Source organism: Oreochromis niloticus, linkage group LG7, assembly GCF_001858045.2.
Source record: "Oreochromis niloticus isolate F11D_XX linkage group LG7, O_niloticus_UMD_NMBU, whole genome shotgun sequence".
Lineage (NCBI taxonomy): Eukaryota > Metazoa > Chordata > Actinopteri > Cichliformes > Cichlidae > Oreochromis > Oreochromis niloticus.
This window is the reverse complement of record NC_031972.2, coordinates 51,600,960-51,619,323: the sequence shown is the minus strand read 5'-3', so window position 1 is coordinate 51,619,323 and position 18,364 is coordinate 51,600,960. Positions and strand designations below refer to the sequence as shown.

The window sequence follows — 18,364 nt, the reverse complement described above, 5'->3', positions numbered from 1 at the left end:
ATTCGTATTTCTGGTACATTTTCAATCTTTTTTCTACCTCATTATTTTATTTATTTCATTATGAGGGAAGTGTGTGTTCACCTATGACCCCATGTCGTCACCCTCTGCTTTTCGAGCGCGCGACTGTCAAAATATCAACAACAGATTTGTTAACTTTAAACTCGTTTAGCCACTTTCGTATGTTTTATGTACATCCTTCCTTCTATAACAGGATACGCAGACCATAATTTGGCGATGTGCTCGAAGGTTATATCCAGGGCTAAAGAGTTTTTCACGATTCTTCGGTGAGTTTTGGATGCATAGCGATTCTAACAAAAAGTTAACCCTCAGAGTGATGGGTGAAACAAAGTTAAATCTGTCGTGTTGATTCCAGATCTCTTCAGGATGCGGAAAGCAGTGATCCGTATATATATGAGGTAAATTCATGCATCCTTAAGTAAGCTGTCGTGAGTCAATCCATCTGTCACTGTTACAGTAATGTTGATATCTTTTGGGCTTCAGGAGGTCCAAATAGTGAAGATGAACGGAGACAGAATCCCTGCGGTGAATATGTATTGTGGGAACCAGACAGTCTTCGTCTGTGAAAAAGCTGTGAGTAATGTCAGTCCTTGGATTCATTTACCATATCGAAAATATGTAGACTCAATAATAAAATTTTACTTTGTAAGATTCTACTTTTTTTTTACTTTACTCTTTTAGGAATATTTTTTACCTAGTTGTGTTTATAGCGACAAAACATACAGGAATAATTGTTGACTGGCTCTGACTTTTGTTGTAAAACATTTTACTTTGTTTATCTCTAGCATCCAAACTACTAATACATCTCAACGCCTTTTAGGCCTTTTGTTAAAGCTGTTGACCTGCTTTTAATTTGAAATCTCCAAAGGCCTGTACTACAAAGAAGGATTTGCGCTTATTCATATAACTTCAGGGTATGAGGAAGGTGGTTCATGTCTTCACGGGGTGCATTACCATGGCAACGTATAATGCAGACCTCATGGTGATTTCTATCAGAAAACAGGCGTGAGACTAATTGGACTCTTTTGTGGAACTTTCTTTATTACTCTCCAGGGGAAACATAAACACCCCACACCTTCACCTCACATATCTCAAGATGCCCCTCGCTCCACACCTTGCCTCCTGTTGAACAATACTGTCTTCACTTGCAGTCTAAACTTATTACTTTCAATTTTCTTACATTAACACCATATCTCCCCTTTCTAAATAACAAAGGGTAGACTGGTTTTGTCTCGCCAGACTTTACAGGATTATTCTGCTAAAAGATCTGTCCCTATCTACATCCTGTAACTTTCTCCTGAGCAGATTACGATTGAGATTAAAGATCACCATGTACCAGTGGTAAATGGACTGATCCTTATATACACTTTTCAGCTCTAACTGAGTGTTCATCGCACTTTGTACTACAAGTTTCATTCACCCAATCACGCACACATTCATAAAAGTGCTTTTTCTATACTAAAGTGCCTTGTCTAACATTCTTAGATTAGATTAGATGAAACTTTATTAATCCCTCGGGTGGGTTCCTCCAGGAAATTCCGTTTTCCAGTAGTACAGCACTGACAGAAGTTACATGTTACAGAGTTAAAGAGATGAATGAGGGCAGCTCGAGGTTCAATAGTTGGAGAAACCGGAAACTACCGACCTTCTAAATAGTTGACAACCTACGGTACCTCCTGAGCCACAGCTGCCCCGTCCTAATCAGTTCTCTGGGAAAAAGTGTCAGGCTTCCTGCAAGTTCCCTTGGACTTTTGTGTGTGGATAGTAGAAGTTATTTAAAAAATTTTAATAGTGTCTAAAGTATTTGTCTTTTCCTGATGAGCATCAGACAGAAATATATATTCATTGGCAAAACCTTACTTCTTGATTTTATTTATTTTGTTCCCTTGTTTGCTGCAACCAGTTTAAAAAGAAAATTATTGTTCAGTAAGGATTAATATATGATTCCACAACTGGGCACCTCTTTGTATTTGTTACATTTGAATTCTGTTTTTTTATATATTCCTACTCTCAGACTGTTAAACACAACGTGGGCTGCAGCTAAAAAGAATCTCTTACACCCATCGAAAAATTCATTTCATGAAATAACAATTGTAATCCACCACATTTAGAGACCAAAAGAATGAGGTTTCTTATACAAATGGCAGAAATGAATTTCCTTTAAGGATGGCTGGCCTCTTCCTTAAAGATGGAGTGAAGAGCTCAGTCAATCGAGAGGGGCTCAAAGTAGAGCGGCTGCTCCTCCACATCGAAATGAGCCTTTTGAGGTGGTTCAGGCATCTGACTAGGATACCTTCTCGATGGCTCCTAGCTGAAGTATTTTAGGCATGTCCTATTGAGAAACAGCCGCCAGGACAGACCCAGGACAGACCTAGAGATTATATCTCTCAGATGGCTTGGGAACAACTCGGTGTCACCCCTGGATGACTTGGAAGAGGTGGCCAGTGTAAGGGAACTCTTGGCTTCTCTAGTGAGACTTCTGCCCCGGTGACCAAATCCCGGATAAGCAGTAGAAAATGAATGAATGTGTCCACCAGATTCTCCCTTGTCTTAATGATAGAGCAATGATACTGAGAAGTCTCTTAACGTACATAGTTTCCTTCGTCTTTTTTTTACTGGCGTTCCTTGTTTTGTTTTCCTTTGTAAAATTTACTCACTCTGTTGACAGTAGACTCATCAATGTTTCTAATTGGTCAGATGCTGTCAATGCTGCCCTTAGATAATGGAAAGATAACTGGGCATGTAGAGTTTGCTTCACTGTTAAGGGTTCAGGACTGTGTTTTAGTCTAGATGGGCAGAAATTTTTGGAAACACATTCACTCCATGATCTCAAAAAGTCTTTCTGTCCAGAATAAAAACTGAGTTCTGGAGTTTTCAAGCTCAAACTGGGTCAGTAGTGTTTCCAAAATTCCCAATTGTAGTGATATTAACACTGGATGTACGCTTAGATGACTAACCAGTCTCCTCCTTGTCGCTCACCATTGAATTGTGCTCTGATTTCACTAAGGCTTCAAAAATAAGCGAACCAGGCGACGAGCAAATGACCGAGGCTTCAAACCTCTCTGATGGCGATGCTGATGATGCTAACGACAGTGCCCACGTACTTCAAACTGAAATAGGACCGCAGCCACTTTCAGTCATGAAAGCAAGGTGATTAGTGCTAAGACGTTTAAAATTTAATTGCAAAAGAAATACGTGCTGGTAAGATGTGCATATTTAATCAACCACATCTGACAAAGTTTTTTTCTTCTTCTTTGTACAGACAGTTTCTCTCTTGGTATACATTATCTCAAAATGCCAGCATGTCAGCTGAGGACACGAACCTTCCTTTATACCCTCTGTGGGTGCGATGCGACATGTCTGATCCTGCTGGAACGACCTGGTTTGGGGCTGAAACAGTCTGCGTGGGCACTAAAGTTACTGGTGTCAAACTGTACTCCATCACTTCCAAAGGTATTGCTTAGAAACATCACTCCTCTTTGAGTAACCCATTTTTAAACATTATCAGTACATTTACTGATGATTTTTATGTATTTGTATCACTTATTTTTATTTTCCTGATGTTAATGTTTTTAGGTTCAACTGCAGACAAACGATCCCTCACAACCTTAGAAGAACTGAAGCAAGAGCATAAGAAACGGCATCATCCATCCTCGGTATTTCAGTTTTCATCCTCTTTTGCAAGTCTGTCTGTATGAACGAATGTCTGTGCTCTTACACTGATCAATACTTGTAGGTGGGGATTAAAGGCAGTGCCAGGTTCAGCCTGTTTGGTTCCACTGTTGTTGAAAACACCACCATTGAGTCTCAGAGCAGCGTGACTGTGGATTTCAAATGGAGCCATGTGGAGAGTATTCTTGAGACCCCACCCCTGTCCTCTACAGCAACATTAGTGAGCAGCAATAATGACCTCTTATAATAATCCCTTCTTTCCCTTAAAAAGCTTGCTTTTTATATTTCTATTTAATTAATATGCTATTATGAATAGAAAAGGAAAACATGTATCTGGAAGTAGTACCAGCAGATGAAGCTGAACAGTTCTACACAGACTGATTTTTAATGTGTTTATCTTTTTTATGCAGAATATCAAAATTGCCAGTGGAGACATGAGAAGTCCAATGTTTGAGATGTACAGGGAGCTGGAGTTTCTACAGGTTTGTCTCCCACTGTAATCTAAAATGACAGCAACTACCAGCATCCACATAAATAACTAAATATATCTGAATCCTGTTATTTCAGACTCTCGCTGATGGTTTGAGAACTGGTGAGACTGAATGGATGGAACCGCTGGAAAGCACATCGGCTGTAAATCTGACCAAGGCTTACCTAGAAGGCATGAAGCACTGCTGAATCAATATATTGTAAATCTGATGTAATGCTACCTGCTACTTATGATTATTTTTTCCTTTTTAATTCTTCTTTCAGAGCTACAGAACACTGCAAAAACACTGCAGGATCAGGCTGCAAGAACGCCCGAGGTAGGATGGAGCCATTTTCACTAAAACATTAATTTCACAATATATCTGCTGCTGCTGCTAGAGTCTTGGGTTTTTTTTCCTCTCCATCTTTTTCAGAAGACCTCGAAGCTGAAGTCTGAGACAGAAACTCCCATTTTCAACTCGTTCTTGGAAAGAGGAGATTTGGATTTTGTAGAGCAGCTTTGGGTTCGGATGAGAAAAAGTGAGTCAGGCCCTCCATTCAGGAACCTGGGATGAATTTTAGCGTTTTACAAACAGACAGAAACAACTTTGTATTGCAGGTGTGACTTCATATCAGGACATTGGAGACTGCCTGAAGTTGGTCATTGACGCTCTAAGATACGGTGACATCAAACCCTGGGTAAAAACATAAAACGTTTCCGCTTTTGAAAACTTGGAGTTAGATGAGTTTGGATGTTGCAGTTGTTATTTTATTAATTCATTGATTAATTTATTTTTGTTTGTTTTGTTTCACATCATCCAGATTCACAGAGACAGCAGCAGTTCCCTCAGCAAGCTCATTCTGCAGTCGTACCACCAGCAGATCGAACATGTGTCTCTTACAGGCGTCACGCCTGTCAACATGCTGCTGGAGATGGGTCTGGATAAGATGAGAAAAGACTATATTAACTACCTGATTGGTAACCTTTAATTATTCCTCTGGAGCTCTTTCTTTGACTCTGTGTTTGTGTTATGCTCTCTGGATGATGGGCCATTTGCATTTGTGTTTGTTTCTTAGGTGAAGAACTGACGACTTTAAACCACTTGGTAAGCTTTACACTGTTTCTCAGTTCTTTTCAAGTGTCTGTCAGCATAGTACTGACTCTGAGTCATTTCCTCCACAGTGTTTTTACCTCAGCACAGAGGTTGATCTCCAGGAACAAGTGATCCGACTCAGGAAACTGCACCATCTGCTGGAAATAATTGTGACCTGCAGCACATTCCTTGGTTTGCCCTACGATCGTCTCTTTCTTCTCACGCAGTAAGTCTTTTGACTTTTTTTCCGCCCCAGTGATGTGTGACTGTGCAGAAGTATTTCGTCTTTTAAACTGGCATTTAAATAAACAATTCCCTCTCCTGTTTTTCCCCTTTCCTGTCACATAGATTGTGTTTGCAGCACTACAGAACGTCACCTTATGATGAAGAGCACGAGTTCAAACTCCAAATCAAACCTGCCCTGATCAGTCATTTCTACCAAAAGTAAGGAATGCAAGCCTTTTTTACTGCCTGCTTTATTCTGTCCAAAGAAAAACTGAAAGTGAAACTGGGATATTTGACTTTATTATTTGTGAATATGACATTTTTATAGTGGACATAATCATATTGATAATGAAAATGCGCAACAATTATTTGGTATTCTGGGATATTTATTGTAGACTTCATGAGTTCTTTAATCCCTCTTTGTTGTTGGGGTTTTTAATCATCTAATAGTATATAATGCTAGCAGACTGCAAAGTGCAATCAATCTTTTGGCAACTTAGTGATGACACTAAACATGCTTCGGTTATATTATCGATCTAAATCTCTCACCTCAAGCTGAGGTGCAAACATGACAGATTTAAAGGAGCTGTCACAAACGCCAAGAGAGCCAATTATTCCTTTGTGCCAAAAGACAACGGTTCAACTGAAGATTTCCAAGACACTTAAAATTGAATGAGACACGGTTGGCATGTTAGTTCAAAAGTCAGTGTAGTATTGCAAACCTTTACATGCAGGAAGGACCTGACGAAGGCGGGGAAAAAACACTTAACAAGCAAAAATGTCAGGCCTGTAAACCTCACCACAGTCCAATCTCGACTGAACGGCACATAAAAGTCGACCTGAATGTGATGCCCGCAGAATTCTGGCAGTCTATTATGTGGAGTGTTGAAAACACAGAGATCTCAACAGCTTGCGAGAAACCACATAAAACATTTATTGAAAGTCAAAGGATATATTGGTAGATGTTAGGGGGTTTTTTTTCTTTTTTTACACAGAATTGAGTTTTTCTGTGCTCATCTTTGTGCTCCACAGGGAGCACCCAATACTGTGGGGGGTTGAGGTGTCCAGTGGCCATGGTCCTCGAGAGGTCAGGACCTCCTTACATCTCAGTGACAGACCACTGGTTGATCATGTCATCTTTGAAACAGGTGATTTTTATTTACTGAATATATAAGTGACTACCCCAGAAAAGTACCGATAACATATTCTTCTTTAACTATTCTTTTGTTTTTAGACTATCCAAATGACACCGTGAATGGGGACAGTGAGGATCCTGCTTTCTTCTCCACTATGGCATACTGTAGCCTTGTCAACTTTGCATGAATTTATAAAACATGCTACTAACCCCTCAATAGCAAATTTCAGTCCTTTGTGTGTGTATATGTTTTTTGTGTGTATATGTTTTTTCCAGTCACATCTTTATTTTCACATTTTGCTGCTCAAGGAAAGACATAAAATATTCTGCCAAACAACTTAGCTGTATCCAAATGAAAAGACAAAGTGCAGTAGATCAGCTGGTCTGTTTGCATTACCAGTATCCCACAGCAGTAGTTTAATTAGAAACTCTGACTCCTTTTTCCTTCTACGCTAAACCAGTCATTTTAGAGCAAAACGCTTTACACACATCAAATCGATAAAAATCACCAGTTCTTTCAGTTCAGTTCAAATGATGTATTTATATTCACACGTGATCCAATAAAGAAGTGATGCACTTACATTTTAAGTGTGTGCATATGTGTGTGTGTGCCGATGTTTGTGATGTATAAACACGAAAGCCTTCCTAGTTACGCCTCCGCAGCAGGAACATGAGGAAGATGGCACTGAGCAAAATGGAGAGTGTGCACACAGTGGGAACAACGATCTCGGTCACCATCTCCATGTGGCTGGTCAAAGGGTCTGCAAAGCACATGCATACACACACACGCACTCATTAAAAACTTATGGGCATCGTTATATCGTCCAAACACTGCCAGTGAAGCGAAAGCTCAAGCACAGCACTCAAAGGGTTAATACTTGTCCCGGAATCACAATTTTGGTCTAATTCATAGAGAGCATAGGGATTCCTTACCATGTATAAGTCTTAGAATATTGGCAGCAGTACTCCGCTGTTCCTCTAATAAAAGAAGAGAAAGTACTCAGAGTTGATTAATGGCACTTTAACCCTTTGAGAACTGCATGAAGCTACAAGGGAATATTTCAGAAAGCAGTGTTTTTGCCAGATGACTATTAAAAAGCAGTATTTTGGAAATGACTTAATATTACAAGCCATCAGCAAACAGCTGAGGCTTATGTTTGAAATTTTTATTTCAGCTCAGATATATCACTGACTTTATTACTGGTATTACATCACCCAGTTACATTTTTAATCTCTGCTTTGTGAAATACCCCGTGGGCTGAAGTGCACCGCTTTGCTTTACGCCTGGTTGCGAGTTTATGTTAAAAGAGCTAATTGAATTCTTGCAGATAAACGAAGAGACTTGTTTAATGGCAGTTGTTAAACCGCAGGAGCTTGTTAGTCAGAATTGTAAACACACAATTGCAAAGCGACAAAAGAGAAAAAAGAAATCACATTGTTAGAAAAAGGAAGCATGTACCCTCAAGTTCTAAACTTCATCATGCACTGGCCAAACCTTTGGCATTTCTGCATGTTCCTGGGATTTTCTTCTAGCTGGAGGGGCAAACAAAGAAGATATCTCAGATAGTCTGTAACAGATTCTACTAATCAATTTTTTAATTTCCACTATTCTTCTTAAAACTATTTGTCTGTGCATGTTATGAGATGGCTGAAGAAAGGAAAGAGATTTATTATTTTCATTGTTGTTACAGTGTTCAAATTTTTTAGGACATTTTTTTGTTTGTTTGCTGTTTTTCCATATTTTGGCAAGAATCTTTATTTGTTTACCCCTGCTAGTTGTTCAACCCTATATAGTGAGGAACATGATCAATGATGTTACAGACGAACTGACCTGCAGCTAGAAGCTGATTGCTGGAAGAGCACGTTTCAACCGCCTTTCGCCTCCAGTTTTCAACCTGTTCACAAGACAGTCAGATATAATCAGAGACTTGTTGCATTTTGTGGCACAGTACAGAATAAACCATGTAATTAAAAACCCCTCGGAGTGGCAGGGCTTTGTAGTCCTTTCTGCTCACCTCTCTTTGATTGGGAAATCCATTGGAGCTGATAATGCGTTTGTAAAACTGAACAGAAGCTTTGGGATAGCGAGGCTTATTTTTGTTCCTGAAGTCCACATAGTACAAGCCAAATCTCTCAGAGAAACCTTCATCCCACTCAAATTTGTCCAGCAGCGACCATGCAGTGTAGCCCTTCACATTGACTCCGTCTTTGATAGCTGGGTGACAAAGAAATCAAAGAGCTTGATAACTACAAAGAAGTAATTAGAATTTAATACAGTAGGCACATTTTTGCATTTTTTGTTGAATACATGTGAGCTCATTCACCTTTAAGCATCTCATTGATGTAGTCTTTATAGTACTGTATCCTCCATTCATCACAAAGCTCTGTGCATAACATCTTCTCCGAGACTCCATTCTCAGTCACATAAATCATTGGGTTCCCATACTGAGTCTAAATGAGGATGAAATCAATATGAGTTACTTTTTTAAATAAAGAGTTTGTAGATTATTTTAGGTGCAGCACAAATATCAATGAGTAACCTTGACAAAATTGAGCAGACGTCTAAAACCCCAGGGCACGGCATAGAGCCACTCTGAACCAGGGTCAGGCCATCTTGGGTCAACCAGCTCAGCCAGGTCACGGTCACTAAAGTAGTTGCTGCTGCTACGGCCCGATGGGTTGTTTTTTTGGGTGATGTAGCGGGTGGTGAAATGACCAATGCCAAGGAAGTCACAGGTCCCCTTTATGTAGCTCTTCTCTTGAGGGGAAAATGTGGGCAGTCGAGACGTCCCGAGGCCCTGCTGGACACTCTTTCTCCCTGCACATAGCCACAAGTAGCAATTATTTAATTCCTGTTATATAAATAACACTAATTTAGGAGCATTTACAGTTTAACATACCTATGAAGTCTTTCATCACTTGAGGGTAGTCGCCATGAAAGATCGGTGTGGCAAACCATCCCAGGTGGAACTGGACATATCTCTCAGCTGCTTCAATGTCTTTCTGGTTGCTGATATCCACCGGTTCTCCCCATTCCCCCGACAGAGCGATGCCAACCAGACCTACGGATTTAAACAGGAGCTCTCAGCACTTAGAAAATGTAATCTTTTTAGTGGTATACGCTGAATGAAGTCACTGCACGCTCAATTTCCCAACTTTCATTTTGTTTACCTTTTTGCTTCCCCCTCCACTGTGTGTCATACGTGTGCCAAACTTTAGCATGTGCCTATGAAAAAAGTATTTTTTCACATTTCACTTTAAAGTCTTTATTAATCACTGTGTACTTTTTACACTTTAATTGAATAAAAGTAACTTCTTATACCTTAATGATATGATGTGCAGCTCTGTATGCTCCCGTTCCCCTCAGCCTCAGTCCAGGAGCGTGTTCCCCCGTCTCATAACCTTCAACAGCTACAGACTGGTACATGTGCATAAACGTGCATAAATACAATAGTTTTAATGCTGACGTGAGTTAAATTTGTGCATGTATTTTTTGTATAAATATTTCTTGTAAATGTACCCATGGATTGTTGAAAGTGATCCAGTACTTCACTCGGTCGCCAAATCTCTCAAAGCACAGGTTAGCAAATTCATTGAAATAATTGACCATGCTTATATTTTGCCATCCACCATATTTCTCTTGCAAGACCTATAAAAACAAAAAAAAAAGAAACATATTGTTTAAAAAGTTATTAAGAACAAAGTTGAGGGTTCTCTGTATTTTGCTTACAAACCTGTGGAAGATCCCAGTGATACAAAGTAACAATCGGAGTGATTTTGTTCTCCAGCAGGTGGTTGATCAGGTGATCATAGTACTGTATTCCCTTTTCATTTACATGGTCAGCTGGAAAGAGTGTTTTAGCATGGATTACTTTTAAATAAAACCACACTGTGCCAGTTTATTTTATCAAAAGGCTTAACATCAGTTACCCACATTTTATGCCAGTGGGAAGCAGTCGAGGCCATGAGATGGAGAAACGATAGTGGTTAAGCCTCAGCTCCTTCATCAGAGAAACATCATCCTGCACAAAAGGCATACACTGGATTACTTGGTGTCCTAACTACAAACCCTCCTCTCCTTACACCTCAGATACATCACACCTGATTGCCCTACCTTGACTTTGTAGTAGCCCTCACAGGAGAAATCCCCAGTGTCATTTTGTTGGATCTTGCCTTTCTTATGACTGAACACGTCCCAGATGCTCAGTCCTTTTCCATCTTTGTCCCAGGCTCCTTCTGTTTGATAGGCTGAACCTCCGGCACCCCACGAAAATCCTGAAAAACAAAACGTTAGCAGATCTAGGTAACATGACCAGAATTTAGGAGGACTAATGGCACTAAATACAAAATGAATAAACTGTAACCCCACTGAACAAAACAAACTGTGTGTACCAGCTGGAAAAGTGCCATAATAGAAGGAGCCGTGGTGGTTCTTTGTCCAGTCGAAGTCCTCAGCCGCAGACACACACAGCACCAACATAAGCACATGGCACACACCGACTGCACAGCGGGGCAGCATGGTACTCCTGAGCCTGCAGCACAGTTCGTGTCTCACTCTGCTTCAGTCGCTCACTACCACCTAAATACAGATGAGAAGCATTCAGCACCCATGCTTAATGACAAAAAGAAGCGTGGTCTGGAGTAAACATGTCATATTCAAGCCAAAATTCACACATGCTTGCAAACCTTTCTAATAAAACCTGTGTAAAATTGGTATAATAACAGTAAACTATCACCAAGTTGTCTGGAAGCATCCAATGTGATGGACTGTGGGGGGTCCCACGTCCATAATGCAAAGCCAAATGGAGCTTTTCAGACTCAATGGTGTGTGAGCTCATCTTGCTGAGGCAGACAGATCCCATACAAACTACGGTTTCACCTCTGTAAGCAAAGCTAATGTTGGAGAGGTTGATATATTTACAGTGCACAATCACACGACAATGGATGAACTTTTCCACACAAACAGGCAAATGTAAGAGGACCTCACAATTGCTATTTCTTTTGTTTGCAAATTTAACTCAAAAGTAAACCCAATTATCTTTGCAAATAATTTCCAGGTGTTCAAGTGCATCATAGCAAAACAGAAGATACTGCACTGTAAGCATGAAAAATTGAAAACAGAAATATGGCAAAGCATAAATACAGCCTAAAAATGTAATGTGCCTGCATACTAATTCTACACACTTCTGCCTATGTTCACATCTCTGCTGCCCCCCCTCCCCCCTTTCTTTAAAAAAAATAGTATCCTTGCAGTACTTTTTTCCCCATTTGTTACCTGTTAACCTTACGAACAAGGCATTTGCAGCAGGTCTGCGCAGTGACTTTGGGGTGGATGGCAGCTCTCTCCTGGACTAGCAGACCCTGTAGACAGCTGTTATTTGTGCAATCTCTATTATACATTCCCTGTTGTAGCACCACCCTTCTCCAGAGCTGTCCCTGCTGTCAGGATGAAAGCTGGCCTTATTGTGAGGCTCGCTGTATTGTTTTAACTGTTTAGAAAATGCTGAATGGTTTTCTCATGGAAAGTGTTTGCACTGCACTACCCATTTGCCCGGGTCAGGTTAGGACACGAAGTGAACACAGATATTATCTTGAAGTGTACACTGTAAAAAACAGGCCGGTGAAAATGTATGCAAAACATTTATTTTGTGCTTACATAATACAGACATACTATCTCCTTATATGGCCCAGCCATACATTTTCATCAACAGACACATCTCAACATCAGACCTTCTAATTCTCAAAGTGAGTTGATGCTCTCATTCTCCGAAAATACACAATATGTTTAGAAAGCCAAGAGTTTCTCATAACACTGCCTCAATGCATTTCAGCAGCAGATTTCCCACAAAGTTTGACATATGACTAACATGGTGTGAAATCCTGGTGACGTGCCTTAAATCCAGCAAAGGAGGAGATATTGCTAGCACCGGACATTGTTACACTGCTACTTACTCCACCCAAATAAATAAAACATCTTCAGTGATAATACAAAACAGGTGAACAAATAACAGGCGTCTGTTCATGTTCTTCTTCAGTGGTGTAAATACTAACACTGATGGATCTCAGTAATCTTCTTCCTCCTCATCCTCCTCAGGCAAAAATCCGAGTTCGTTGTCATCCTCATCCCCCTCCTCATCTTCCTCCTCCTCCTCCTCATCCTCCTCCTCTTCTTCTTCTTCCATATCGTAATCTGCCGCAGCATTCAAGAGGAGTTTGGTTCGATTGATCTCACTTTCATCATCCAGATTAACCTCAACCTGAAACATTCAACAACAAAAAAAAGAAAAGAAAAGAACTGATGTTGAAAGGTGAAAACTTTACAACCAGTCGTCATAACCAGACACAGACAACAACACTTTTGTGCGAAAGTCTGGAGGTGGGGAAAAAAAGAAGAAAAGAAGAGATTGGGTCAGTGTGAGTCTGTCTGGCTGATGGTGCAATCTCTTGAGAAAATATCATCAATTGCTCACTTTAACCATGAAATCAATCATAATCACGTGCAGAAGCAACAAGTTTATGTTTCAGGGAATCCCACTCTGCAGCCTCTGAATTACTGAATTAAAAAAAAAAAAGGACAAATATCCCAAGACACTTATAGTACCTCTCTAAATATAAACTACTGATAAAAAAAGTTAGATGCACTGCGACTAAATGACTGTGCTCCCCTTAAGCAAATTACTGCTAGAGAAACACAGTTACTTGGTCTTGTATATGAATGCAAATGACCGATTGTAATAGTCTCCAGTGTTGTGTCCTTTCCTGGTGCAGAGATCTACCTCAGGTTCGGGCGATAAGCGTTGAGAGGTTCCTTCTTCTGTTTGAGCATTAATAATAGACTTCAGGGCCCCCTCTTCAAACTGAAATACAGAAGAAGCACACAGGACATAAACTACAGGTATATACACAAACTCCAACATGCTTGTATTTTGCAGCCTGCACTGACCTTTAACCTGTTCAGTTGGTCCTGTAGCATGACTTTGATTTTGAGAAGAGTCTCCTCTTCCTTCTTTAACTCCTGCAGACGGCTAAGCATCTTTGCTGCTGCAGTCAGACCATTCCTCAATACTAAGAGAGAAACCAGACAGCACAAGGATGCTTTACAAAGCGTTTTTAGTCGATTATTCGCTCTCCGGTACCTTGAGTTTACTGTACTAATTCTACTGCGGTTCTCCAACATGTTTGGCCTTTTCTGTCTCATCTTTTAACATTTAATACCTCAATATTCAATATACTTAACAACTCAGCAGGCAGTATTAGCTGGTCAAAATACCAATCTTATAGTAAACTACAACAATGCATTAACCGCAGCCAGTTATTAACAGATCGGTGTTTAATGTCCGCAACAACACACTGTTTCTGGAAATTTTGGAACATGATTTTGTTATTCCTAGCTAGCCGCTACAAAGAGCACTTAGGAGGCAAAGCGTGTACCCCACATAATAAACAGTTTATGTCCCCACATGAGTAACAAAATTTTTTTTAAGACAATTACCTCCGTTTATAAATTCAGCCTACAACTCCATACCAACGCCACAATAATTGAAACACAGGATAAAGTGTCTCCTGAAGCTTCTTATCTAGGATAGGAACAGCAGCAGAGATGTTGTGCTACAGCTACGGCTACCGCTACTAGCCAAACTTTGGTTCCTGTGCTGTCATGTCCGGGTTTAATGTGCCTTCACGTCCTGTCGGACAATACAGTTGTCAAATAAGACTGTCACGGCTTTACTAGATGCAGCAATACCCATCTGTAATTTCATGCTTTTCTTGTTTTTGTTAATTAACTAGATTCAGTTCGATGTTGTTATTTTTGATAGTCTATTTGTATTTCTTCCCCTTAAAAGCCAGTAATACAATTTCACAATAGGCATTAAAAGGCAGCATTAGGGAAGTGTTGCACATGGCGACATCTTGCGGTAAAGTGGCAGTAACTGCAGCCTTGTCCTTTTTTCTTTCAGAAACCCCAGTGACCAATCTGCTTGGAAGCAAATGAAGGTTTAAGACGGTAAGAAAACCTAGCTGTTTTTGTAACAGCGACTGTATAAACTCCTGTTAACAAACCGCAGCAGTGGTTACAGCACCTGGTTATCAGCTGACATCGTTAATTAAACAGTATCAATGAAATTCTTTGGTACACCAGTTGAAGTGGTCGGTGTCAACTTTACAGCGCCAGGAAGCCTAATATGTAACAAATGTAGCCCACGGTGTTAGTTCCCCTTATAAAACACAAAGGTCATGCTAGTGGGAGACAAACAAGCCTTCAAGGGGAAGAAGTGAGGCCTATTGCTGCTTGCTGTAAATTTGTCTGTAATGTCACCTTAAGTAAGGTGAGTGACGTTTTAATAACAAAGAGTTTGCTAACATGCTGTAAGAAATTTGGCATGAAACCAGAAGCTGGGCACCTAAAATCCCTGCCATGCCACAGAGTACATAGGATGACCATGTATGCTCAGGTTGACAGAGACGGAGCACTCCTGTATGTTTATCTAAAACTGCCGTATAAGAAAATATTCAGCGATGCAGCACATTATCAGCAAACAAACAAACAAATAAACAAAAACACAAACAAAACAAACTCTAGTACACTGAAAGGGAGCAAGAAAAGTTGATGACGATTTCAGTGAAAACACATTAAATTGCAGATGGAGCTCACTGATGTGAACAAGATCTGAAACGGCTCTTAATCAGTCTTCGGAAATGTTTGAAGAGCCCATTAGGGTCTTTATAGGATTTCTTTCTAAGTCCAACCAGATGTGTGTGTTGATAATCACAGCACAGGCACCAACGTGGAGCTCAGCCAAAAGCAGAAGACATACGGTACCTCTCTGTTCACACACGTGAAAACAGGAAAATTAAGAATTTCCTAATTATCCTTCCCATGTTAAAACTTTCCTAGTTTTTGCCATTAGTTCAACAGTTTTTTCGTCTTAGCAACGTGGAGATCAAGAATCGGGGTTGTTGCTGGATAAGATCGCCATGGTAAGAAAGGATGGGTGAACTCACGGTGTAGTCACACAACATATCTATAATATACACAGAGTGACACATTAAAGGAAACACCTGAACCCTCGACTCCTATGGCAAGAGGGTCATTTGGCTCTGGGAGCTTCTCTCTAGCAATATATACCCAATTGCCACTTTATTAGGTACACCTTGCAAGTACTAGAATGGACTTCCTTTTGCCTGAAGAACCAGCTTAAATCTTTGTGGCTTAGATGTAACAAGGTGCTGGAAACATTTCAGTACCTTGTTACAACTTGTTGTTTTCATGTTAATATGCACCAAAATGCTGCAGCGTTATCGTATGCACATCCATGATTTGCTCAGTTGGACTGAGATAGTGAGTTTGGAGACCATTTGAATATAGTGAACTTCCTGTGATGTTGGTCATAAAGCGATAGATGTGGTCAGCAACAACAAATAATCCCCACACTTTCTTGCACATGCTTTTATGTTCTTTGCGTCAAATTCTGATTATGGTTCAACATGTTGTTCATATGGAGATGCTCTTTTCCATAACTTGGATGAGTTAGTCTTGCCTTCCTATTAGCTACAAGCAGTCTGGCCATTCTCCTCTGATCTCTGGCATCGATTATTTTCTCTTTTTCTATCCATTGTCTACAAACTGTAGACATGGTTGTGTAGGAAAATCCCAGTAGATCAGCAGTTTATAAAATCCTCAGACCAGCCTGCCTGGCACCAACAACCAAGTTCAAAGTCAATCACCTTTCTTCCCCATTCTGATGCTTGATTTGTAGTTAAGCAACTTGTTTTGACCATGTCTACAAGCCTAAAGTTGCAGCCATTGGCTGAATAGATATTTATATTAACAAGCAGTTGAACAGGCGTGTCTAACAAAGTGACTGACGAGTACAGATCTGCACTGTGCTTTTCTAAAAACATAAACAAGATCTGTGGAATTACTTTACCATTGCAACTAAAATGCAGTGATGGCATCAGCTTCATTGCATTCAAAATTTCCAAAAGTAAAATAAAACACACTAATATCTCATCTGTTTTTCTTTTTTTTTTTAAAGAAATGTATTAAAAACACTATATAACCAGAATCTTCAAAGACATGAAAGCTCTCAGGTCTTTGCACTGAAATAAGTTAAAAGGTTCTGTTTCATTAATCTTGTGTTGGCCAGCTAACGGATTAATTGACAGTACTGTACATGTTCTGTGTTTGTATGTGGCCATGTATAAGAACATTATTGTTTTATGAGTCAAGCACATGGGAAGCTTTGGGAGGCCGAAATTGGAGCTCCATGTCAGTGCAGTTGTGACCTCGGGGATTTGGGGGTCATATGAATAGGTGCTCTGAGGTGTGTGCCCCAATATTGCAGCTGCCAGCCTCCCAGCACACGCACAAGACGCCCTGCTGTGGCATGAGAACTTTACTTGGAGCAGGTTTCATCAGCTCTGAGGTGGCTAATGCTGGACAGTTATCACTCTGCTCCTTGAGAGAGACAGTTGTTTTCTCCTTGTCATCACACAGACCGTATTGCAGCTACATTGCAATTTCTCCCCAGTCAAAGCGCTTCTTGGCAGGGCTTGGGTCCTAGTGCTGAGGCCTTGGTGGCAGCTGAGGCTGGGGCTCAGACTCCATGCATGCCGCTGCCAGTGGTGGTCTGCTATGCCTATGCAGCATTTGAAGGTGCTCCTACTGTCTGTGGAATGCAGCGCTGGGCATTTTGGAAGAGGGGCCCTCGAAAAGGGAGAGGAGGAAAAGGGGCGGGAAACTTAGAAAGAAAGAGGAGGGGAGGTGACCTTTGAACAGTGCCACCAGGAAATTATGACTCAATTTTCAACTGGGGGAGTGAAATAGAGAAGGTATATGCCAGTTCCCTGAAATGAACACTCCTTACTGGTCCTCTATCATGTGGGCCATTTCAGAATTTTGTTTTGTTTTTCTTTTTTTTTCTTTTGCAATCAGGAGCGAAGATCAAGAAAGGTTGAGCTGGGAGATCAAGGTTTATAAGGGTTTTAGCTTTTGGCAAGCAGCAACACTCCATTATTTGAAATCTGTTGGTGTTTTTTTCTTCTTCTTTTATCTGCACCTCCTCTCACAGTATATGCACTGCTGTGCATATATTTCCAACATGCTACTTTGTCTAAACATTGTGCCACGACATGGCTAAAAAGATGTAAGTATGGCATTGTGGTGTTTTTGACCTAATATGTTTTGGGACACATTTTTCTTGCATACTAAATAGCGTGGCAGTGTGAATATTGGAATACGCCCAAGACCGTGGATTGCATTGTCTGTCATTTGGTGCTGGTCCAGGAACAAGTCTACCAAAGCTTTACTCTTAATTGCTTTTATGTAATAAAGTTGCTTGACTGTAATGCATTGCAGGTCAGGCCATCTATAGAAGACGGAGGGAAAGGTGGGGGTTGTAGCTCTGAGACGTTTCCTCTTCAGCCCAATGGCGACGCAGACATGAGCCCAGCGTGCCTATAAAAAGAAAAGGCTTGCGTATCTGCTGGAGCCTTTGTTTCCAAGGAACTAGCTAAACCTTAACATTTCCTGTTCTGAACTCCCACACACATATTCATGCAAAGTGGCATGCACAAACAGTGGGACAAATCTATTAAAGTGCTTTCATTGTAATCTGCACAATCTTGTGCACATAAGCAGAGTCTGAAAGACATGGATGCATGCTTTGGTGGTGAATAAGTGTACTGATAGAGATCCATGTTTCACAAATACACATTACTAAGCTTGAAAAAACAAAACAAAATGCCTACA

General features: G+C 40.4%; 2 protein-coding genes across 7 annotated transcripts; one reads left to right on the top strand and one right to left on the bottom strand.

Annotated features, from left to right (window-relative positions):
* Window positions 1-84: 84 nt before the first annotated feature.
* zwilch (zwilch kinetochore protein) lies at window positions 85-7,192 on the top strand. Of its 2 annotated transcripts, none has more exons than XM_005470670.4 (18): window positions 85-284; window positions 374-416; window positions 502-591; window positions 3,026-3,168; window positions 3,281-3,471; window positions 3,595-3,674; window positions 3,755-3,910; window positions 4,101-4,172; window positions 4,258-4,351; window positions 4,444-4,496; window positions 4,593-4,698; window positions 4,778-4,857; window positions 4,981-5,137; window positions 5,236-5,264; window positions 5,342-5,478; window positions 5,601-5,696; window positions 6,510-6,625; window positions 6,712-7,192. In XM_005470670.4, exons 1-18 carry the CDS (start codon window positions 187-189, stop codon window positions 6,798-6,800), a joined length of 1,830 nt encoding a protein of 609 aa, XP_005470727.1. In that variant the 5' UTR covers window positions 85-186; the 3' UTR covers window positions 6,801-7,192. The 2 variants fall into 2 exon arrangements, with proteins under 2 accessions (XP_005470727.1, XP_005470728.1); XM_005470671.4 differs by having other exon boundaries at window positions 374-417; window positions 500-591; window positions 4,596-4,698.
* On the bottom strand, window positions 6,784-14,282 carry lctlb (lactase-like b). 5 transcript variants are annotated; one of them, XR_269397.4, is made up of 19 exons: window positions 14,105-14,282; window positions 13,556-13,677; window positions 13,389-13,469; window positions 11,888-12,869; window positions 11,005-11,191; window positions 10,727-10,887; window positions 10,547-10,634; window positions 10,347-10,456; window positions 10,133-10,261; window positions 9,935-10,030; window positions 9,784-9,838; window positions 9,513-9,674; window positions 9,153-9,430; window positions 8,937-9,063; window positions 8,628-8,827; window positions 8,444-8,507; window positions 8,072-8,145; window positions 7,546-7,590; window positions 7,344-7,373 (listed from the first exon to the last, which is right to left on the bottom strand). XR_269397.4 is itself a non-coding variant. In XM_005470672.4 (18 exons), the coding sequence occupies exons 5-18, from the start codon at window positions 11,129-11,131 to the stop codon at window positions 7,258-7,260; spliced, it is 1,758 nt and encodes a 585-aa protein (XP_005470729.1). In that variant the 5' UTR covers window positions 11,132-11,191; window positions 11,888-12,869; window positions 13,389-13,469; window positions 13,556-13,677; window positions 14,105-14,282; the 3' UTR covers window positions 6,784-7,257. The 5 variants fall into 5 exon arrangements, 4 of the variants coding, with proteins under 4 accessions (XP_005470729.1, XP_025764818.1, XP_005470730.1 ...); XM_005470672.4 differs by lacking the exon at window positions 8,072-8,145 and having other exon boundaries at window positions 6,784-7,373; XM_005470674.4 differs by lacking the exon at window positions 7,546-7,590 and having other exon boundaries at window positions 7,268-7,373.
* Between the last annotated feature and the right edge of the window lie 4,082 nt (window positions 14,283-18,364).

Coding starts and splice junctions, on each gene's coding strand:
- zwilch (XM_005470670.4), top strand. CDS start 187: ATGTACATCCTTCCTTCTATAACAGGATACGCAGACCATAATTTGGCG. Junction 417..501: donor GTGATCCGTATATATATGAG/GTAAATTCATGC, acceptor TTTGGGCTTCAG/GAGGTCCAAATAGTGAAGAT. Junction 5,697..6,509: donor ATCAGTCATTTCTACCAAAA/GTAAGGAATGCA, acceptor TGTGCTCCACAG/GGAGCACCCAATACTGTGGG.
- lctlb (XM_005470672.4), bottom strand. CDS start 11,131: ATGCTGCCCCGCTGTGCAGTCGGTGTGTGCCATGTGCTTATGTTGGTG. Junction 8,828..8,936: donor CATCAATGAGATGCTTAAAG/GTGAATGAGCTC, acceptor TTTGTCACCCAG/CTATCAAAGACGGAGTCAAT. Junction 7,591..8,443: donor CAATCAGCTTCTAGCTGCAG/GTCAGTTCGTCT, acceptor TTCTTTTATTAG/AGGAACAGCGGAGTACTGCT.